The 23,305-nt window shown below is 42.8% G+C and overlaps 5 protein-coding genes across 5 annotated transcripts in view; 3 read left to right on the forward strand and 2 right to left on the reverse strand.

Annotated features, from left to right (window-relative positions):
- The window catches only part of LOC6596730 (microtubule-associated protein futsch), a 49,229-nt gene extending 45,152 nt beyond the window's left edge, over positions 1-4,077 (forward strand). The window contains exon 7 of the mRNA XM_026990197.1: positions 5-4,077. Coding sequence (XP_026845998.1) covers positions 5-174 — 170 coding nt within the window. The 3' untranslated portion in view covers positions 175-4,077. The remainder of the gene's footprint in view (positions 1-4) is intronic.
- Positions 4,078-5,076: 999 nt separating this feature from the next.
- On the forward strand, positions 5,077-6,457 carry LOC6596729 (putative gustatory receptor 2a). The gene is made up of 4 exons (XM_002021909.1): positions 5,077-6,030; positions 6,083-6,151; positions 6,213-6,302; positions 6,368-6,457. Exons 1-4 carry the CDS (start codon positions 5,077-5,079, stop codon positions 6,455-6,457), a joined length of 1,203 nt encoding a protein of 400 aa, XP_002021945.1.
- A 121-nt stretch (positions 6,458-6,578) lies between these two features.
- LOC6596728 lies at positions 6,579-8,838 on the reverse strand. The gene is made up of 4 exons (XM_002021908.2): positions 8,790-8,838; positions 7,733-8,704; positions 7,462-7,661; positions 6,579-7,399 (listed from the first exon to the last, which is right to left on the reverse strand). Exons 2-4 carry the CDS (start codon positions 8,693-8,695, stop codon positions 7,117-7,119), a joined length of 1,446 nt encoding a protein of 481 aa, XP_002021944.1. The 5' UTR covers positions 8,696-8,704; positions 8,790-8,838; the 3' UTR covers positions 6,579-7,116.
- Positions 8,839-8,860: 22 nt separating this feature from the next.
- Positions 8,861-9,674, reverse strand: LOC6596727. The gene is made up of 2 exons (XM_002021907.2): positions 9,414-9,674; positions 8,861-9,348 (listed from the first exon to the last, which is right to left on the reverse strand). The coding sequence occupies exons 1-2, from the start codon at positions 9,669-9,671 to the stop codon at positions 8,956-8,958; spliced, it is 651 nt and encodes a 216-aa protein (XP_002021943.1). The 5' UTR covers positions 9,672-9,674; the 3' UTR covers positions 8,861-8,955.
- Positions 9,675-19,648: 9,974 nt separating this feature from the next.
- On the forward strand, positions 19,649-23,210 carry LOC6596726 (leucine-rich PPR motif-containing protein, mitochondrial). Its single transcript, XM_026990190.1, has 2 exons — positions 19,649-21,981; positions 22,035-23,210. Exons 1-2 carry the CDS (start codon positions 19,674-19,676, stop codon positions 22,982-22,984), a joined length of 3,258 nt encoding a protein of 1,085 aa, XP_026845991.1. The 5' UTR covers positions 19,649-19,673; the 3' UTR covers positions 22,985-23,210.
- Positions 23,211-23,305: the final 95 nt, after the last annotated feature.

Below are 23,305 nucleotides of genomic sequence, written 5' to 3' on the forward strand. Positions count from 1 at the left end.
ACAGAGGTGACCATCATCCCCACATACGACACCGATGTGCTTGGCTACTGGGTGGCTGAGAACGAGGAGCTGCTGGCCAAGCATCGCATTGATCTCTCGCCATCCGCTTCCCGCTGCACAATCAATTTGCAGGATCATGAGACCTCGTGCTCTGCCTATCGCCTGGAGTTCTAGGCCACGGGCTTGTTTATTGCATTCGACGATGACTAAAACAGAAACCAATAAACCAACTAACCAATCACAAATCACTTTTCAAACACTCTAAACACGGACGGAGGATCGTAGCCCTTGTATTCCCTAAATATTTAATGATAATGCGGGGGATCGGGATCGGACCTCTGATAGCAGTACATACTTGGACACAGGACATGACAAGGACGACTAACACACCAGAATCAGAACCAGAACAACGAATAGCAGCGGATAAAAAACTAAAACACTCTCGAATGCAATATGGCAAGTTTCGTGCGCAAGGGAACCGGTAACCGGAAATAAGTAGCAGGAGCTAATATGGCGGAGTAACGGGTCACATGCATGACGCCATTTTGTTTGCCAATGCCGTCTATTAAGCTTTTGCCGAAACATATTTCAACCCCAAAGACAACAAAATAAAGCTAAGTAATTAATTGATATATATTTTGAAAAAATTAATTACAAACAAAAATAATAAATCAATCAAGCACCAATTGCGCAACGTAAGCAGAGATCAATAAGATCCAATAAAGAACTACTTATAAGACGAGAAATTCGAATGATAAATGATGATTATTTGTTGCTTATTCATTGTATAACGTCGAGCTACCTTGCCTAGTAATCCAAAGATCAAAATAGTTTTCAAAACCGCATAGTAAAAATATACAAAAAAAAGAAAACAAACAACAGAAAAAAGAAAGAAAAGAACAGAAAAAAAAACGTAAAATCTCTATATTAAAGAAAAGATATTCATGTTTATTGTATTAGTCGAAACTTTTACGAATTCCCCGATATAAATATAGCAGCCCCATTATGCAGGTATTATGAATTTTAAAGCAAGGTGAATAATGAAACTATAAATGTACTTGTATAACCCATTAAATGACAAAAAGAATGAGAAAGAGCTACTATATAGCATTAATCTAATATTGTAAGAGCGATTGCCGATGTACTACGAAGCACATGCTGAAAGGAAGGGTATCCAATACGAACGAATACGAATATCTAATCAAAAGCTTTGGGATAGCAAGCGATTACCCTCTCAAACCCTCAAAACTGATCCGAGATCTGAGATCCTTTGTCCTTGCTGAATGTGCCTCCCCCAGAAAAAATGCAGAGATACTCCAACTCCAAAATCTAAAATCCGAAGTCATTACTGTAGTCAATTTTCACTTCTATCGTTTTCCTTCGGTTTCTTTTCTGTTTTCGTTTATTATTTTATTTAAGGCAACCGCAGAAAGACTTATAATCCAACAAGCTATAGCTAAACGATATACGTACACTTCGATATAGTAGAGGGAGGGAAACTGAAGTGCAGAAACTAGAGTCTGGAATGGTCGGGGATCGGGAATGGGATTGGGGACAGAGTCTGAATGTTTTAGCTAGGAAACTGAAAGTCTTGAATAGATGTTTAAGGAGGGAAAAGGATGGAAAAGGGAAAGGAAAATGATTCGATTGCTGATCATAGTGATGGTGATAAACGTTGACGATTACGATGACAAAAGACGGAAGACGATAATGTTAATGCTGATGTTACTATATAGGGACTACGAAGGAATGATTCATCGACTGGTATTGAGAATTGGGAGCGTCAGAGTGTGAGACTAAGAACTTGAACTGGAAAAGGGCTTGTGATTGGGGTGGGTTGGGTTTAGATTTGTGGTCGAATGATGAGACAGATACTGTGAAAGGGATAAAAGAGCAGATGAAAAGACGAAAAGATGTTGACATGATCAAAGAAAACTAAATACGAATAAATAATATGAAGTACACAAAGTGAATGAAGGTTATTTTTCTATATTTTTTTTACTTTTTCATAGTCATAGAATAACAAATTTGCAAACAAAACAAAGTAATATTGCAATGCAAGCAAAAATAAACAAACAAACAGATAAACAAACAAGGCACACTACTGGAAAATTTTAATCAATTTATGTAACCACAGAAGTAAGCAATTTGAGGCCACAGCAGTAAACACAGTCCAAGGAACAAAAGAACATTAAGACAAACTAAAGTAACTTAAAATAAATACTCCATTACTCAAGAAAGACATTTAGCTTGAACCAAACAATTGAAATTGAATATTGATATTGATACGATATAATAATATCTGACGACAGGCAGACTTTTGGGCTATATACGTCGTATATTTTTGCGTTGCTTCTTATACAGAAATAAGCTACAGATACAGTAGCTACAGATCCGATAACTTCAAGAAGAGATGCAACAGTGCAACAGAGTCAACAAACAAACAAACAACAGTCAACTGGCAACCGTCCAGTCTACAAACGTTTGATAAGGAACAAAAACAAAGCAAAATTTAAGTGAGAAAATTATACACACAATCGTAGAGCTAAGGAGATGAGAAGGAGGCGCAGACAGACACAAGGCTTATAGGAGGAGCGTCCTCCTACCAGCAGATAGATACGATTTCGAGAGTTTATCCGACATATTCCCTGAGTTCCGTATTTAGCCGCTTCGAGGATTTTAAATTTAAAGTGTAACCACAACAAACAAAAAAAAAACAAAAAAATGAGTAAAAGGAGTAAGAGTAGACGATTTATTAATAATTTTTTCCAAAAATTCGTGCGCTAAGCGAAACAAAACCAAAAAAAATAGGGAAATTAAAGAAAACCCCAAAGTAAAAAAGCTAAAAATTGATCAAAAAACAAAAAAAAAATACAGATACTCACACATGATATTTAAAATGCATATATGCATAGACATGAACTATATACAACACTATATATATAATATATATACATACATATATATACATATATAATTGAGCGTATTTGATGTTTTTGCTTGAACAAATTATATGGAAACTCTTCTCAAAAGCCAGAAGACATTTTTTGCCTTTCACTAAACGAATTTCCCCAAAACCAAAAACAAAAATGAACACAATTATAAGACATATGTACTCGTCTGTGAGTGTTGTTAAACTTACGGGAACTTACGTATTGTATTTTCCCATCCCCGCCCCCCTCTAATTGTTTGCGATTTGTTTGGTAGAATCCGATAAGATCAGATATATACGCAGACGCGCGCACTTTGCACCCCATTGTATCCCCCCATTGCCTTATATCCAAAGAGAGAACAAACAGAACAGAATACAGAGATTTGTATCTGAATCATATACGTTATACCTTATACTACATACAATATACTCGTATTGTAAATGTAAGAACCCCAATGTGTATCGCATATATGATATGATATGATATGTACTCGTCGTATGACCTAACACGGGAGTTTGTTTGTTGAATTTGCTTTTACTTTTTAGCAGCTTCGATTTAAATCAAATATACATACTAAATATACACACACACAGACACACACCCATACATAGGTCTACACACACACACACACACATACATGCATTGCTTAAGTGTGCGTGCGTGCGTGTTTGCGTGTGTAGAATTGTGTATAAGACCTCTATATAATCATTATACTACGAGTAGTAAAAGCGATAAAGGGCATGCAGGAAAAGCAGAACAGCAAAGCAGTACTTCCCGTATACTCAAATGTATAGCTTTATCTAAAGCTATATAACCAGATGCTGCTAAAAAAGAGAGATCGATGGAGAGAGAGAGAAAACAAGAGAAGAGTAGAGATGGCAGCAGGAACGAGTCTAAGGCATAAAGTCAGAGGAGAGCTGAAGAAGAATGAGAAAAGAGCAAGCACAAAAGTGGATTCGATTCATGGGTGGAGAGGTTAGCCAGAAAAAAACAAACAAATCGATATATATATATATTAATATATGTATTGTATATGTATTACATTTTATGAACGTCAAAGTAATGCTTACTCCAGAACTATTTCCAAAAAAACCAAAAAAAAAAAAACAATCTGAAAATTATAATAAACGTATTTATGTGAAAACCAACATTGTTTTACTTGACCCTTGCCACAAGATACTCTTACGAGTACTACCACCAGATCCGCTTGGCTCTAGTCCTGGATAAGTAGTAGTCCTCATACTTAGAATGTACAATATACCCCAAAATTGTTCTTATATATGCAAAAACCGCGCTTCGGTTACTATGCGCACTTTTATAAATTTTACTCGGCATCTGCAGAACCGATATTCTCACAAATTGATGATTTGGAAAGAGAAGGAGATAATCAAGTCATACTGAATGGGTATCGGGTATAAATGTAGAGCCGCGGCCCGTGCTGCTCACAACTTTTCTGCTCAACATTTCGACTTTAAAAACTCAGAATAAGTCGAAAACATTCGGTTTGGTGCGTTGAGCAAAAATGTAGTTGCGTGGTATACATAATATCATTAACATTAACATATTATCACCGATGACAATGAAGATACATTTTTATTGTCTGATTTTTAAAATATAAAATGATTACGGTCCCTGGTTTGGATGTCATTTGAGGCCGACCACCCCATCTGCAGGTAGCCTCACCCTGGAATAGAGTCAGGTGTCAGCTTGATTGATGACATTAAAAATACCTTAATTAATAATGATGGATTGGTACCTAATGTACGAGTATTACTTCCTTTGAGCAGGTATCCTGGCACCTACCATTCACATTTCGACGGCGTTCGGCAACAGTTGCACATTTCGTGGCTATAGTTGCATGTTAGTGAATCAACTGATTCCCGGTTACAAAGCTTCAGGAAGATCAATTTCAATTGATTGGATTGGAATTTAGTCGTTCTGCTGTCCTTCCCTAGGTTGCTGATTGCAAGTGGTCTGGCATTTACATAATTCTTCTTTTGATTAGCGTAACAAATGCATAATTGCCACGTTCTGATAACCTAATCGATTCCCTATCTATCCAGCTACAGATATAGTCAGATATCCATCGGACACTCGCACTCACAGATACGCAGTCGATTAGTCGAGTTGTCAAGCCCTTGCCATGGACACACTGAGAGCTTTGGGGCCGATGCATCGCGTCTGTCAGGTGTGCAACCTCTGGCAGTGGCGCCTGGACAAGGAGAGCGGACTCCTCCATCGCTCGCACTGGCTGGAGCTTTATGGCTGGACGGTGCTGGTGGCGGCCGGCGGCTACACGGCCTATGGCCTCTTTCAGGAGAGCAGCGGAAGTGAGGATTCAGAAGATATTGGGGATGCCGAGACGACCATCAGCAGCATTGGGCACACGGTGGACTTCATCCAACTGGTGGGTATACGGGTGGCGCACATGGCCGCGCTGCTGGAGGCGCTATGGCAGCGACAGGCGCAGTGCGATTTTTATGCGGAGCTGGCCGAGATCGACCGTCAGCTAGCCAGGGACCTTCAGATGAACGTCGACAGCAGACAGCTGCGTCGGCGCACCACCCGCCGGGCGATGTGGATGCTGTGCGGCTACGCGGCCAGCCAGACCCTAATATTGGTGGCGAAGCTACTGGCTCCGCGTCACCAGTTCCCGATCTACTGGATCCAGTACCTTCTACCCATGTTCGTGTGCGGCCTAAGGTATTTTCAGATCTTCAGCGCCGTGCATATTGTAGCCCAGCGCCTGGAACTACTGCTCGATGCCCTCCAAACGCTACAGTTACACGATTCGGAGGCAGAGGCGGAGGCCCAAGAGGCATCAATGGAGCGCCTAGTGCCTGTGCGGCAGCTTTACCAAAAGGTGTGGATCCTCGTAGCCCTGCTTAACCGCAGCCACGGCCTCTCCATACTGCTCCTGGTGGGCAACGACTTCCTGGCTATTACTTCCAACTGCTACTGGATCTTTCTCAACTTCCGCCAGTCAGCGGCATCGCCGTACGACATCCTTCAGATCATTGCTAGCGCCGTGTGGTCCGCACCGCATCTTGGAAACGTCCTGGTTATCTCCCTGATCTGCGACCGAGCTGCGCAATGTGTGAGTAGACAAAGCAGGGGTGAGTCTCCCTTCTCCACTTTGTCCCTTTCAGGCTACCCGCTTGGCCCTGAGCCTGCACCAGGTCAGCGTGGATTTGACGAACGAGTTGCACAATGCCCTGGTAGGTTAATCCGAATGTGCTTCTTGTAATACCATAGCTCTGTTCTCCCCTTGATCGTTAGATCACCCAGTTCTCGCTACAGCTCCTCCACCAGCGCCTATATTTCAGCGCCGCCGGATTTTTCAACGTCGACAATACGCTCCTCTATACGGTAAGTCCACGGCGCCCTGTTGCTAAGACCAGGCCTGGCTGATGACTGGCATTCTCCTATTGTAGATTGTGGGCGCGACAACCACATACCTGATTATCCTGATACAGTTCCACATGAGCGAGTCCACGATGTCCAACGGATCGAGCGGAGACTGAAGACCCGATGGCTGCTCTTTGACGCGCAGACTCCTTTCTGGAAATACACAATATAATACACAAATACGCAAGAAAGGAAGGGCACACTTCGGGGCACACTCGAAATAATCATAATAATCGCTTCAATTATTTCCCAATAACAATATTTATTCTCGGACTTCTCCCATTTTTCCGATGGGGCTGGTGGTGTCTAGATATGTGGTGTATGAAGTATTTCTCACAATGGTATTTGGTCCGAGAATATTATGTTATGGTTATATGGTTACATTTCCAATCGCTCCGCTAAAATGCTTTCCGTGTAGCAGCGTACTATAGTGTTTGGATATTTTATTCTTTGAGTGGTCTCAATGAGTATCTGTGTGGTAGTATCAGTATGTGTGCTAAGTATGTGTGCTAAGAGGTAAGCAAAGTGATTGGGTGAAGAAAACCGTATAGAATGTAAATTGAATCATTCCAATGGGCAAGAAGACAACCGTGGCTCACATTGCGATTTGTTGTGCGTGTTTCGCCTTCAGCAAGGGCATTTCGACAGTGTAACAGTGTAAATAGTTTGGTGCTTCATTTTCTTATTGGTAGGGGATAGCGTGCTCCATTGATACTGAACGACGTTACATGCCTTCCTTCCAGAATGTCAATGTTTTTTGTAAGTGTGTAAAAGCTTACTGAAAGTTTGGCAATGAGCAGCAGCGCAGCTGATTGCGATAGACCTCCTGGGCCGGGCGAAAGGTGCGCCAGTAGTAGGGGGCGCAGCTAATGATCCGAGCCAAATACTGCTTGAAGACTTCGTATGTCGGATAAACGAAGCGCTGGCAGTGGCACTTGTGGTGATAGAGACAAGCGGGATCGGCGATCCACTCACGGGGAATAGGACCATCATCCTTTTTGTTCCCTTCAGTATTTGAAGAACTGTCACAAGGTTTCTTCTTCAAAGCCACAGCATCCCTGCAAAATAAGACAAAAGGGCTAGAGAAAATATAAAGTAAAAGAAGAAAGCCAACACTCACTCGAGTCCCTTGGCCACCAGAGCCTGAACGCCTGGAAACTGTGTGACACGAGCAAAATGAATGCAGCGATTGGCACGGTCTAGGGTGGACAGATACCAGGTCGGCATCAGGCCGAAACGAACCTCTGAAAGAACACGCTCAACGCAGTCACGACGCTCGGTCCAGTCGTGCTCCAGCCAAAGTACAACCGAGAGAAATATCTACAGGGGAAGATAGCAGACAGAAGTAGAAAATGCAAAAGATTGGGCAGCCAAATAAATAAATAAATCACCTCGATTTCCGAGTTAACACTCAAGTAGCAGTTCTTGAGGATATGTATAATCTCGACCTCAGTGAAGTACAAGAAGAATGTCGAGCTGACCACGCATAGGAACACACGTGATATGCGGCTGAGCATGAGCTCACGTAGGATCTTGCCATGGGGATGATGGCGGGCCTTTAGGTAGGCCTTAAAGGCGGTGTCTTCATTAAAAAACTCCATATCCTCGAGTGACAACCAGAGTTGACGTATCAATTCTGGTATCTTCAGCACATCGTCGGCCACAATGCGAGCGAGCAATGTCTGCTTGTCATCGAGAAAATTGTTGAGCCCCAGTGTGGGCAGCTGCTCGATGAAACGTCGGGCAGCATGAATCTTGGCATAGTTCCCAAGAACACTCTTGAAGCAGCGATGGCGCTCGTTGCCAATGAATATCCCCTCATCCAGAAGAGTCTGCTCTGGTAGCACTGTGAGCAGCTGCTCAGTGACGCGATCAACTGCGCTTCGTCCATCGCTCTGGGCCCCAAGCAGCTCCATGACGATATGGATGGTCTCGCCGTCGCCATCTGCTCCATCGCAAAGACCCAACAGTAGCTTAATAATCTGCTGACGCTCGAACAATGCCTGCAATTTGGCATCAACAGGAGCCATGCTGGCCTTACTATCTTCGACGACTTCGTCGCTAATATCTTGGCCACTAAGGGCTGGGGACGAAGACGACGGCGGCGACGGGTTCTGGCCCTCCTCCACAACAATCACTGGCTCAGCGTCAGACTGCTTCTCGTTGTCTCCTGGCTCGATGTCCCCCTGGGCACCGCACTCTTGGACAGCCTCGCGTACCAACGCAAAGAGATCTGTTGTGGTACTCACCGCCACCTCAACCGGAGCGTTGTTCTGCTCTTCAGGGTAGTTCTTCACCCCACCAGCAGTCTCCTGCACTTGCACTGTGATGGTCTCCCCATCTGAACCGTTCATGACGCCCACCTAAGATAACACACAGCGGAGGAATCTTTTATAAATAATCAACCAGAATTTGATACTTTTTTAGCCTTTTAGCGGATTTTAATACCTTTTGTATTACGATACTTCAACTGAACAAAATGAGAGCGAATAAATAAATGTTTCACTCTGAAAATCCGTTGGTGTGTCGAAATGTGGTGCCACACGGCCTACTGATTACTGCCTGCTTTCTACTGCCTGCACGTCGTGGCAGCACGTCACATGCGTCATTTGAGTCAACTGCGCATCTGGGAGAGCACACACTCGTCGCCGGTGCGGGGAGGGCCGATAACATCACCCGATGCGTCGCGGCACACAAGGCACCATTGACGGGATAGGACAGGGACATTGAGGTAATCCAGCATGGCCTGCAGCTTTGAGGCATCGGTGCGAAGATGATGGCAGTCAGTGGTGGCGACAGCGTTTAGCAGCCAAGAGCGCAGCATTTTCACATCCTGGGGCAGAATGCGAAAGAAGATCCTCGGGTAGCCGTGATACAGGAACTCATTTAGGTCCGGGCAGCACAACTGCAAATGCAACAGAGTGCCCACCGCACGGATTATACACCTGAAGCTAGTGTTGCTCAACTCCGCGATGGGTACATTACTCAAAATTCGAAGCTCACCCAGCTGGAACGAGAAAGAAAGAGCAGCAGCATCAGGATTAGGGTTACCTCCAAAGCTGCGGTACTCACCTCGCGGTACTGATGAATGCCAATGGGTGTTTCGGCATAGCTAAAAATTAAGTGCCACAGCAGGCAGACGCTAACGGCCCTACCGATGCCACTCTGTACGCTAATGAAGCGGGCAATACGCAGCACATGGCACCGGCTGCTGCTCGAGCTCCCGCTAAAGTAGTCCAGAAACAGTTTGGAAAAGTAATGTACTAGCATTGGCTCCAGCGAGTTGACCACGTTGAAGGATTGACGCATCAGTGCCATGCGGCAAGTCATCGACGGCCCCTCTCTATCTGGAAGCAGGAACAAGATGCATGCCAATTTCTGCAGCGTGGCCAGCTCATCGGTGCCCATCTTGCGACTCATTTCCCATAGGTACTGGCAGCACTGTGTGTGGCAAGAATCTGGAGGATTACCGCGCTCTCAGGTTAAAGCTTAAAACTTACCTTGTTCACCGACAAGGTCCCCATCGGTGCGGGGAGCTGATTGATACGGTCCGCCAGCGCTCCCATTGTCGCAATCCTGTTGAACTTGCCCCAGCTAAGCTTGTAGTGCACTTCATCCACAAACAGTTCCTGCACGCATTTGAAATTCTTCTTTCTGGATGGCGGCTGCTCGGGCAACGGCGGCTGTTGCGAATTTTCGTTTTCAGACATTTTAAAGTAACTACTAAGCTAGGTTCTAGAAGGTCCGTTTCTAAGAAACGTGTGAAATGCGCACACAGCTTTTACGTGAAAATTCTTCTTTAAAATGATAGCCAAAAGCGCTGGCAGCGTCTATGACGCCCTAAGGTCGCGACAGCAATTTCTCGTGCAACCGAAGAGAAGCTCTTCTCGAACAGCTCTCACTCTTGATCGGAAATGAGCGTGAAAATACTACAAAACATGGACGACGTATGCAGGATGCAAATTAAACAACTGCGGTAGCGGATTGTGTTTTTAAAAAGTTTTTATTTTACTTCGAACTTCACTGATATAGATTTAAGTAGAGGGTCACAAAGGAATTCCGGGCCAAGGGATTGCGCGATCTTAATATTTAGCTAGACTTTGCGGTGTCGCTGCTGGATCAAGACTGATTTGAACTTTCTGATCTTTGCATCGTTGATCCCTTTCGGGAATCGTTTTTCTATAAACATTTCAATTGATTTCGCCATCCCGAGTATTAGATTTCGTCATCCAAAGAGAGAACTGTAAAAGGCCTAAAGTGCAGGATCTGCAGAAAGCCGGGAGTGAGATTGTTTATGAGAAGCCGGGTGTGGGCAAACATTGGTTTTCCATTTAGGCGAGTGTCAAAGAATGGGATTGCGGCGGGGGCGCTTGAGATTGTACATCTTAGAAATCAATTAGGCGGAGGCCCAAGATTGAAATTGTTTTCGTTTTGGAAAACCAAAGATTGTTTACAACTCGTATAAGAGCTCAATGGAATTGGGTACGTTAACTCCCCCCATTCTTAAATGTTTCGTCCCGATACATTTTGAAGTTCTGATAGAGCTCTAATTTCTTCTGACAGTATTTGAATGTTGCTTTCCACTATTTCTTCTGACGGTATTCTTATTGATTTAATAAGTACAAATTTGGTTAATTTATAGCAGAAGTAAAATAACATTAACAATATCAAAATGATTAAAAATAATGTTGTTAATGGTAAGGCCGTATTACCTAATGTTATAAGGGGATTTAAAATATTAACATTATCAAAAGAAAATTGCTTATCATTTGATTGTATATAATCAACTAATTCAAAATCGCTATATCTATGATGCGATATATATTTTAGAATTTTACCCTTATCATTTATGTGGCTTATATTATTTATTACAATTGTGTTGTTGAATATAAGGAGATACGATCCTAACAAAGTAGTATTGTCTACGATATTTTTGCCTGAAACTAATATGGCACCATCCTGAATGATGTCTATTTCTTTGTTTTTTTTCCCTTTTTTTAGTGCAGTTGGCTTTAAAGCCATTAAGTAAATTGGTGAAACAGGTACTCTTTAAATTTATTTGTGCGTAATTGTTAAAAGTTTCACTTTTAAAATTATTCATTAAATAGTATTTCTCCTTACATTCACAAACTTTTTCACTTATAACTAACATTCCATCATTTTGTGAGATGGCTCTTGCATGGTAAAACTTGCAAATATCTTTAATTTGAGGATATTTTATGTAAATGATTATTAAATCTGCATTTCGAATTATTTTAACCGTTGCAATGTCCAACAGATCAGACAGTTCAACATTATGTTTTTCATGCTTATAAATGTCCTCTATTTCGTTTTTATTTAAAATTTTTGTATTGAAAATGTTTACTTTTAAGAGGGTTATGGTATCAACTAAATTTAGTAGGTCAAAAGTTATTAATTTTAAACGATGCTTTCTCAGTATCGTTTCTTCATTGAAGATGACATTCTTTAATGAATTTGATAGCAATTCAATTTCTTTGAAAAATTTGGAATTTATTACAAATTGTTTATTATTATTTTCAGTTAATTCATTTACTTTATTTTGTATTTTCAAAAAGTCGTCATGATCAGGGCTGCCTGCTATCCATTTCCAAATGGTACCTAATTCATTTATTCCCCTTTCTTTCCGTTTTGGAACTAATTCTGAAATCATTAATTTTAATAGACTTAAGTCCATTGATATTTCCCACTCATCGTCTGAATTAATTGATTTGTTGACATATTTGGATTCTTTATCAATTATCTCTCTATAAAAACTCAAATTAGTAATATGGAAAAGTTCAGCGTATGTTTCATAAGTGTAAACGTCTCTGTCGTCTTTGAGCAATAGATAGTCACTATGCGTATAGTCAATTACTTCCGCAGTCGTCAATATAACAAAAGTCAGTATTAGTATATTCGCATACATTTTCTGGAAAAAATATTTAATATTTGATGTTATCTTTATGTATAATTCTGTTTCTATTGTTGATTATAATTTTATTCGGTCGATTTTCCTTAACTACCTGCTTTTTGTATCGGGATTGAAGTTTATTTCTTTCCCCGAATTTCTTTTCATAGACTACTTCTCCTATTTTATAATCTTTTTCTCTTCTATCTTTGTTATGTATCTTAAGCATTTTGGTCTGAGCTTCCTTAAGTAATATTGGATTATGTTTGTGTTCTATTTTGTTATACAATATGTCATATGGCATTTGATTGGTCGTTGAATGTATCGTCAGGTTATATTTCAGTGCCGCCCTTATTATTATTTCTGAATAATCTGTTAGATTTAGTTCATCCTTGATGCACCGCGCTATTTCTGTTAGTGTGGAATGTACCCTTTCTACCTGACCATTTGAGGTGCTGTGTCTGGGATCAGCATAATAAATAGTTAAGTTACTTCTTTGTATGAATGATCTAAATTGTGCTGAAGTAAAGCTTGGTTCGTTGTCAGTCATTAATGATGTTGCTAACGGAAAGTGTTGTAAAATTTCCATTACCTTATTTTCAATGTTTAATTTACTTTGAATTTCCTTGACCACCAAGTATTTGGAATAAGAATCTATACAAGTTATGAATGTTAGGTTTTGGGCATAGTATATGTCTAAGTGTAATTGATCTCCTTCTTTTGCTGGAATGGGAGCTTCCCCAATTGGAATTTTTACAGGGTGTCTCCGATATTTGTTTTTGTTACAGATCTCACAATTTTTTATATATTCTTTTAATTTTTTGTGCAGGTTTGGCCAATAATACAGCTTAGTTATTTGTTTGTAATTTTCGTCTAGTCCTCTATGGGCTCTGCAATGTGTTTCTTCTATAATTATAGCTTTATCTTCTGAATTTACTACATCTTGGAGGAACTTTCTTGTGAAGAGAAATTTATTTATGAAGTTTTCCTTTAGCTTATTTTGGATAAGGTATAAATCTTCTAAAGTGCAGTGTATTCCTGTGGTTAAGTGAGGCTGAATAAATTCTTTTAAAATGATTAGCAGATTGTCAACCGTATCAAATTCAATAATATGTCGGGTATTTTCATAAACTCTTACTAACTCATGAACTGTGAATCTCCCTTGCGCTAATAGTAGCTGCTGTTTAAATTGGTTTAGAGGCTTGCTAGTCTCTTGAATGACGTTTTCGAAACTACTCTCTGCTGAATGCTGAGTATTTATGTCTGATTCTGATTCTGTCTGGTCGACATCACTATCTGTCATATGATTTATTTTAATCCGAGATAACGCGTCCGCTACTACGTTAGTTGAGCCTGGCTTATAAATGATTTTTGGTGTGAAACTTTCTATGAAGTAATACCAACGTTTCATTTCAACATTTGGATTTTTTTGCGACATTGCAAAGGACAAAGGTTGGTGATCTGTATGTATTTCAATTCCACTCACTCCGTATAAATAATTTCGCAAATTTTTTAATGCCCATACAATAGCTAATAATTCTTTTTTATTAGTAGCATATAATTGCTCGGTTTTACTTAAAGTTTTAGAAATAAATGTTATGGGATTCCCATCTTGCGACAAAACTGCACCTATTGCTATGTCCGATGCATCTGTGGTTAATGTGAATTTTTTATTGTAATCTGGTTGTACTAATTCAATATGTGCTATTAAACTGTCCTTTAAATTATTAAATGCTCCAATTGCTGGTTCATCCAGCTGTATTAATGCTTTCTTGGATGCCCTTCGTGAAACTTTCCCATTTACTCCGCTCAGATATTTTGTTAAAGGTTTGGCAATTGTGGCATAATTTCGGACAAATTTTCTGTAATACCCTGTTAGTCCTAAGAAGCTACGTAGCTCTCTGATATTTTTAGGAATTGGATAGTTTTGTATTGTGGAGATTTTGTCTGGATCTGTTTTAATGATATTTTGGGAAACAATGTATCCCAGAAATTTGGTTTCCAATTGAAAGAATTTAGACTTTTCAAGTGAAATTTTCATGTTAGCGTTTTGCAATATCTGAATTATATGAATTAGATCTTTATAATGTTGTTCTATAGTTTTTGAAAATATTATTATATCGTCCATATAAACGTGACAAGTTTTCCCAACTTGTTCTCTAAGTATATCGTCCATTGCCCTTTGGAAAATTCTGGGAGCGTTCGTCAATCCCATAGGCATTCTTAGAAATTCATATTTGCCGTTATTTATGGAAAAAGATGTTTTTTCAATATCTGATTCCCTCATTAAAATCTGATAGAAACCTGACTCTAAGTCAATGGCCGAGAAATATTTCGCTTTACCTAAATTGGCAAGGATTACTGAAGGATCTTGCATAGGGTATCTATCCGGTATAGTGTTTTCATTAAGTTTCTTAAAGTCTATTACTAATCTATGCTTAGGAGTTCCGTCCTCATTTACTCCCTTCTTTGGTACTACTATTACCGGTGAATTATATGGGCTTTTACTAGGTCTGATTATACCTTCATCTAACATTTTACTTATTTCGTTATTAACGAAATCGTTAACCGAATAAGCGTATGGATACTGCTTGCCATATACCGGTCTATCGTGTTCAGTGTTAATCTCTCCTTTTATATCCGTTCTGAACGGTAACTGTAAATTTATATTGGCATGGTCTTCTTCGATGATAGATACCATTTTCTCTCTGAGATTTTCTAAATTGTCCTCTTTGTAGGTTATTGTGTTATACAATTTCATTTTTTTCAATTCAGAATTTGCATAATTTTGAATGTCGGATATTTCTACGACGGCGCGTTCAGGATTTTTGCATCCCAAACTTTTAAATTGTTTATTGTCGGATAATTCAACGACGGCGTGTTCAGGATTCTTTAATCCCAAACTATTCGAACTTTTAGTGTCGGATAATTCAACGACGGCGTGCTCAGGATATTTTAATCCCAAACTATTAAAACTTTGGATGTCGGATAATTCAACGACGGCGGGCTCAGGATATTTGAATCCCAAACTATTGACGGATAATTCTTCGTCGGCGTGCTCAGGATTTTTTGATCCCAAGCTATATAAACTTCCTTCTACCTTTACTGAATCGCTTTTCATTTCTTTTTCTTCTTCAAAATATTTTTTTATTATATATTCCTTCAACGGAAGGATGGTTTTTCCTTCTATAAAGGTTAATTTGTTTAAAGAAAGGACCTCGTCATATATTAGTTTCTCCTCATTGTCTTTATAACTTAAAGTCCCCTTTCCTGTATCAATAACCGCTCCGATTTTCTTTAATAGGTTAAATCCTATTAGTAAATCTGCCTCCATTCCATCTATTTCATAAAACACTTGCTTTGTGTTGAAAATTGTTATATTATGGAAATATTTAATTATTGAAAACCCATTCACTGTAGCAACTTTCTTATAGATTGGTAATTCATTTTTATTGTCGTAAATTCCTTTTTTTATATAACAGGAAGTTGCTCCCGTATCTATCAAAACTTTTAATTCTCTGTTTATTTTTTTGTCTACTCTTTTTAGGTAGGGCAGACCTACTTCGGGGGCTGATCTAAAAAATGATCCTCCTCAATGTTATTTATCCTCATTGCTTTATTAGCCGGTTGTTCCGACATTTCGTTTAGTTTTCGTTTCTGCGCTGGATTGTCGTTAGACTGATTATTCGGGACTACGTTTGCCCTAAAATGCTGGGCTTGGCTATAATTGTTATTATTTCTCCTAAAATAACCGTTAGTATTCTCCCGATAATTTCTATTGTTATTATTTCCCCTGAATTGATTGCTGTTCTGTCGGTTCCGGATTTGTATAGATTCGTCTACCTCCATTGGTTCTGGGGCCTGATTTTGTTGTCTATTACCCAAGAAATAGGGTTGTCCCCAAGACATGTTATTCCTCTGCAAATCCCTTTTTTGGTCGAATGGTGAACTGTTAGTCCTAGGTTGTCGTTGGTTGAATCTTAAGGTATTAAAATTATTATTCCCTGAATTTCTGGGACCGCTGAATTGGTAGGCAAATTGGGCCCGAATGTTATTAGATTGCAATTCCTGTACCTTTGCTAAGGCATTCGGTAAATCTGGGGGATTCAATGAAAATAGGATTTCAGCAATGCCGCCGTTTAGGCCAGTGACAAAAATGCGTAAGGCATTGTCTCTAATTTTTTTATTTGATTCCTTGGTGATCTCACTGTCCTTTCCGTGAGTCATTATTGTCTTATTTATTAACAAGGTCATTTTCTTGTTAACCTCGTTATAGAAATCTATAATTGAAAGGTTCCCTTGTCGGAGAACGCTTAATTCCTGTTCTATTATGTAAATAGGTCTCTTGTCACTGTAAACAAAGTCAAGCCGTGAAAGTATGGCATCAAAATTTAGAACTGTCCCGTGGTTGGTCAGTGCGTCATGTGCTGGTCCTGTTATTTTGTTTCTCAAAATTGTTAATGCAATATAATATTGCTTACTTCCTTTCTTATATAACTTCACTGCAGTTTCTGCAGCTTCCCTCCATCCTACATATTGGTTTAATCCACCATTAAAAATTGGTAGGGATTCTATTACCTTCAATGTGGTGTCGTCTCTTATTGTCTCGTCTATTGTTTCTGCCTGATAATCCGATACCTGATCGGATTTAGTTTCTATTTGCTGTTTTAAATTTACAATTTGCTCTTGTACTTGTGAAATTTGAAGTGCTATCAATTGTTTGACCAGATCTGCTGTGAGATCGGTCCTTGCTTGAGAGTTAATCATTTTTAGTTTTTCAAAATCTAAAGTTAGCTGATCCACTTTTAATTTTTCTTATATGTTAGTTTTTATAATCTTATATATCCTAATTGAACTTATATATTTATTAATACAACTCTTGCTCACGAAATATCCGGTAGGGGTCGTCCTTCTTAGTTTGGCAGATCTTCGAACGGGTCTTCCTTCTTAAATTTCTTTGCTCAGCTGGGTCTTCTGGGGGTCTTCCTTCTTTGGCTTCGCTGATCGTTTCACTTTCTTTGTATTTTGGTTTTGTCGGTTTTGTTGGTTTTGTTTTTTTAAAAACTTTGGGTTTCTTTGGTTTTTTTTGTATTTACGAATTGCCTTGATTAGCTTTTTGTTTTATTTGTATTTTGCGTTGTATTTGTATTTGTATTTGTATTTGTATTTGTATTTGTATTTGTATTTGTTTTTGCACACCCTAAGCTCCGGTTTGTTTCCTTTTTATCTCACTTTTTTTTATCTATATCACACAGTCACTCCGCGTTTTTAATTTTGAAGGATTTATTCCATTAATTAATTGTCCTTCGGGTTTCGGCACGACGCAACACTTTTATCATTCGGTGCTTTTTAGACAACGTCGCCCCACGTTGGGCGCCAATTAAACAACTGCGGTAGCGGATTGTGTTTTTAAAAAGTTTTTATTTTACTTCGAACTTCACTGATATAGATTTAAGTAGAGGGTCACAAAGGAATTCCGGGCCAAGGGATTGCGCGATCTTAATATTTAGCTAGACTTTGCGGTGTCGCTGCTGGATCAAGACTGATTTGAACTTTCTGATCTTTGCATCGTTGATCCCTTTCGGGAATCGTTTTTCTATAAACATTTCAATTGATTTCGCCATCCCGAGTATTAGATTTCGTCATCCAAAGAGAGAACTGTAAAAGGCCTAAAGTGCAGGATCTGCAGGAAGCCGGGAGTGAGATTGTTTATGAGAAGCCGGGTGTGGGCAAACATTGGTTTTCCATTTAGGCGAGTGTCAAAGAATGGGATTGCGGCGGGGGCGCTTGAGATTGTACATCTTAGAAATCAATTAGGCGGAGGCCCAAGATTGAAATTGTTTTCGTTTTGGAAAACCAAAGATTGTTTACAACTCGTATAAGAGCTCAATGGAATTGGGTACGTTAACTTGCATGTGTGTGTGTTTCTAAGCAAAAAATTGTACACTCTAGGCGCTTGTGTGTGGCGGAATTTTCCAACGCACGTAATGCAAAACTTTATTTATTAATTATTGTGGTACAGCAATCGACACTTTCACACAGCCTTCTGGAGCCTTACACTCGCTTACACCTCACTGGAAATTGAAATGAAAGAAAAGACGGTTTTTTTGTGTTTATGTTTATATGCAATGCAATATGAAGACACACAACGAACGAAGAGTTTGCAAAGCGGCACTTTCAGTTTCTTCTACCCTTCTTCACTGCTTCTCTACACACTATTCGCATGGCATACACACATATGAATATCACATGCAGACACATGCCGGACCAGTGCTGCCCATTCTTACCACAATCTGGTTAACAGTGGGGACTTTTTAGCAAAATGTCACCAAACCATACCATATGTTATATGTGTCTCACCTCCTTCCCTTTCAGCTTAAAGTTTAAAGTCGAACGTTCAACGTCAACTTTATTGCGGCATGTAACGGCGATCTCTGAAATAGTTGCCGAACAGGTGAAAAATGACGCAGGGACCTCAGTAAAGGTAATTATTAAGGAGAATCTGTCCACTGCATACCAAACCTTCTCAAATGCTATTCGACGGGGCTTCCGAACTTCTACTTTAAGCCGAGTGAGGGTCCAAAGGATTCGAGGGTGCCTACGAATGATTTTGCGCCTCCATAAGCTAGCCAGCACCACTGAATTGGTGGATACACTTCAGGTGGACAAGTACCTGAAGATTGACCTTCTCGAGCTCACATGTTGAGAGTTGCTGGCCTCTGAGATGCTGCGGAAAAAGGCCGCCTTAAGGATGTTTTTGCCGGCAAGGCAAATGACGGATGACGGTATAGATTCGTAATTACCTTCTAATGCTCTTAGGGAGAGATCAGTTGACGACTCTATTGGTGTTAGCTCCGAAATAGAGGTCTTCTTCCTGGTGTGTAATGAACGTACATTTCAATATCATGCCGACAACCTTCTTTGTCCGTCCGGACAAGGGTCACTATTTCTCGGCAGATCCATGCTGATAGCCATTAACACGTCAAGTACGTCAACCATCACAACTGTCCGTACTACAAGTACATACATATGTACATGCTAGGAATTTCTGACGTTACCCACAATTTCGAAGCCAACGACTTTGAAGAGCACTTCGGGCTCTTGCAGGAGCTGAGAAAGGGAGCCGGGCCGCCATCGCATGGGGACGAGCTGGTCGTCGACGCCCATCAGGGGACCATGGTGATCTAATTTTTTTACGTGCTATGTTAATTTGAATTTATAAAAAAAAGGTAGTTACTTTCATTATCATTGAAAAATGCGACCCTGAATTGACAGGTGAATCGATAGTCTTATCGATAGCTGCGGCCCGCCGCTAACTGGATCGAACAGCTGTTTACCGGCGCGTGTTTGTGTTTTTTTTCTGAGCCGCCCCGCTTTTGGTGACTGTTTCATAATATTAAAGAAATCTGAATGAAGCTGAGGCAATGCAGCGAACGCGTCTGTTGCAAAGTGTGTGGGTGCGTTTAACGCGACTCGGGCAGTTGCCAGCCGGTGTTCTGCCCACCACATCCCACGGATTACGTTATGCAACGAACCCGTCTCTTACTCTGGCCGGGACTCCTCTCCACCATCTTCAGCCACGATGCCTGAGCAGTAGCAGTAGTAGCTGCTCTGCGGACAAAGGAGGCGGTCGCAACATGCGCCCGTCTGGTTCGACGGCTCCCATAAGCACCGAAGATCTGTGGACGCAGCTGGAGGCTTATTACCAGCAGCACAGTTTGCTCAACTATGAGCAGTGCCGACGTTTGCTGGAGAATCTTCAGAACACTCGCGCAGCGGAGGGGCTTGGGCTCAGTGCTACGCAGCTGCACTTCCTGCTTGGCTCGTGCGTCCCCGAGCTGCTTCCCGCCCAAAGCGCACAGGAGCGCCTGCAGCTTTTTCAGAGCTTGTGGATACAGCTGCTTAAGCAGGGGCAGCCGACCCTGGCCCATTACCAGACACAATTGGAGGTTCTGCGGCAAAACCGGCTGCCACTGGCCGACCATCGGGCACTGCTGGCCGAAATCGGCGTCTACCATGGGACCGCGGATGCCTCATTCTACAGCATCCTGCTAGATGTGGCCTGCTCTGCGGGGAATATGCGCCAAGCTACCGAGCTGCTAGCGGAAATGCGGGAGAAGAACTTTCCTCTGACGGAGGCCAACTTTCACGCCCTGCTCCTGGGCCATGGACGCAGCAAGGATTTGCCAGGAGTCGAGTCCGTGTTGTCCAGCATGCGGGCTGCTGGAATCTCGCTGAGTGCCAGCACCCAAGCGATTCGCTTCGCAGCCTTTGTGGAAAACGATGAGGTTGCCAAGGCGAGGGATCTGCTTCAGGTCCACAGTGGTTTCACAGCCCCCCAGCTACTGCAGATGCTGCGCGTCACCCTTTATAGCCAGTCGGTGGACAACGATCTTGTTCAGCAGCTGGTCAAAGAGTTGCCCAAGGACTATCTGACTGGATTCGATGTACCCCCGGCCCTGAATAGCCTCTGCATCGAACTGGTGCACCAGGGCCAGGCCCAGCTGGCAATCCGACTGGTGGCTGCACTGCCAACACCCACGTTCAATGGCAATCAGAACGTGGACGAGTACGCGGCGCTAATCCTGCAGGAGTTCTTCCGCGCTCACGTGCCCATAGAGGAGACGCTCCAGTTCGCCCACGAGCTGAGCCAGCGCGGACAGAACCAGCGGGCCCTGCACCTGGTCACCGAGCTGGCCCTGCGCCGGCTGCCTGCCGCAGCCCTACGCTGCTTTGAGGCCCTCTGTGCTGCCGGAGAGGAACTGCGACCGCATTACTTCTGGCCCTTGATTCTGCATCAACACCGACGGAATGGCGAGAGTGGCATGCTCCGATTGGTCTCTGAGATGAAACGACTGCGTGTGGAGTGCGACGAGGACACCCTGCGCCAATACCTCCTGCCCAATCTTGTGCAGACGCTGCAGGAGCCGCTGCAGGCCCTCCAGCAACTGGAGTCGGTGGGCATTAAACCCTCCCAAGTCGTTGTCCACGTGATCACCCAACTGCTGCAGCAGCACCAGCAACTTCCCGAGATCCTGGATCTCCTCCAGCGCTATCCCACGCGCCTCCAGCTGTCCTCGCTCCTCCAACCTCTGTCTGCCCTCTCGGTCCACGCCCGGGCCACGAAGCGCTTCGAACTGTTCGCCCAGCTTGTACAGGCACTGCAGCTTCGGTCGCTGCAGAAGGAAGAGGACTTCGTCGGCGCCCTGCTCCTTCAAATGTGTGGCCCCCAAATGCGACTCCGACAGGATGCCACCTCCCTGCTCAAATTCGTGCACGAGCTGCGACGCCTGGAGCTGCAAATGTCGCCGGCCGCCGCCGAAGCTCTACTCTCGATCGCCCGACAAGGCACAGAGGATAACCAGGTGCTCCAGGCGCTGGGCAAGACGATTCAAAAGATGCGCAACGCCAAGCTTACCCTACCGGCAGACTCGGCTGCTCACGGCGGATTCATCAAGCACCCGCGCGACATGAGCCAGGACGAGCTGGAGTGCCATCTCATCGAGCTCGAGTCAAAGAAGCTTAATACACGCGGTGTCCTGCGACGCCTGCTGCAGTTGTCCGTGCGGAACGGCCGCTTGGAACGGGCCCAGCAACTGCTGGTCAAGTGTCAGGCACTCAATGTGCAGACCAGCGCCGGCATGCTGGCCTCCATCTTCGATCTGCACATCAAGCAGCGCGATCTGGCACGGGCCCAGCAGAGCCTGGAGAATCTGCAGAGCACTTACCCAGGTGCGACCCCTCTTCATCCCTCAGTGCCATCCAATAACTATAAATATTTTCAGGTTTTCTGATCGATGAGCATAAACTGATCGACTTTGCCGGCCTTCTGGTGCGTGGCGGTCAGCTGGAGGCAGCCAAGCAGGTGCTGCAGCGACGTGCCGACGAGCATAAGGTCATTGGAGGCACCTACGTGATCAAGAATGTGTGGCAGCTGCTTACCAATGTGGCCCAGATGGCCGCAGATACGAATCAACAGGAAGCTGGAGGTGTAGCAGGAGCACCGGCTGCTGCATCTGCTGGCCGCAACTTAACTCAAGAAACACTGGACTTCCTGCGGCAGCTGGGATACTGCCAGGTTCACAATGCTCTCCTCGGGCCCGTTCTGCGAGAGTGGTTGCTGCGCGGGGACCTTGACGCAGCAGTCGCCGAGTTCCAGCGTCTGGCAAGCCAGCACAAGCACACGCCGCTGCAGTTCGAACTGCTGTCGCTATTGGTGCGACTGGGCAATGGGAACGCGGAGGACCTGGCACGCTTCAAGGGTACCACGGCGGGCTCTGCCCAGCAGCACTTGGCCGCGGTGACGGCGACTGTGAGCCGTGTGCACGGGGCAGCGAACATGAATAGCGCCCTGCTGCTGGCGCTGGCCGAATCAGGCACAGAGACGCAGCTGCGACGGCTAATCATTAACCCAGAGTTCCGCATCAATCACGATTTGCTGATAAAGAACTGCGAGCACCTTGGACAGGAGGGCGCCGTACGCACCTTACTGCGTCTGGCCCGGGGCGTACGTGGCGTGCAGCGCAGCATCGATGAGCAGCGCATCTACGACATGCTGCTTTCCCAGTTCAGTAAGAGCAACAACTACGAGGCGGCCCTGGATCTGTTTGAGCGGCTCGAGGCCGATGACGAGCTGAAGGTGTCCCAGGAGTTCATCCGCAACCTGGTCAAGCTGCTGCAACTAAATAACGTGGAGATACCGAGCGGCATAGCGTTGCGTGCACAAATTAGATAGCCGCATTTTTAGTTGTTAACTAAAGCTCCCTAAGCAGAGCTTCGACGCGATGTTTTTTAAGTTAAACCAACCTAAGAACGCAATATAACAACAAGGTAGGACGCGCGAGTTGAAAGATCCGAGATCAGTTCCCGATGGAATGTTGTCGCCCAAAAATACGTTGATTATACGAGTTTTTATATTGATAAATTGTACAAATAAGAAAACAATTTGGTAACATTTGTAATTAGTTAAAAAATGGGTGCAACTGGTGCGGCCGTCCGAAGGCACGCCCTTTCGTATATAATCAGCCATGCTCCGGACTTACCAAATTATTAGCGA

The sequence above is a fragment of the Drosophila persimilis genome, unplaced genomic scaffold, assembly GCF_003286085.1.
Source record: "Drosophila persimilis strain 14011-0111.01,24,50 unplaced genomic scaffold, DperRS2 tig00000520-arrow-pilon, whole genome shotgun sequence".
Taxonomy (NCBI): domain Eukaryota; kingdom Metazoa; phylum Arthropoda; class Insecta; order Diptera; family Drosophilidae; genus Drosophila; species Drosophila persimilis.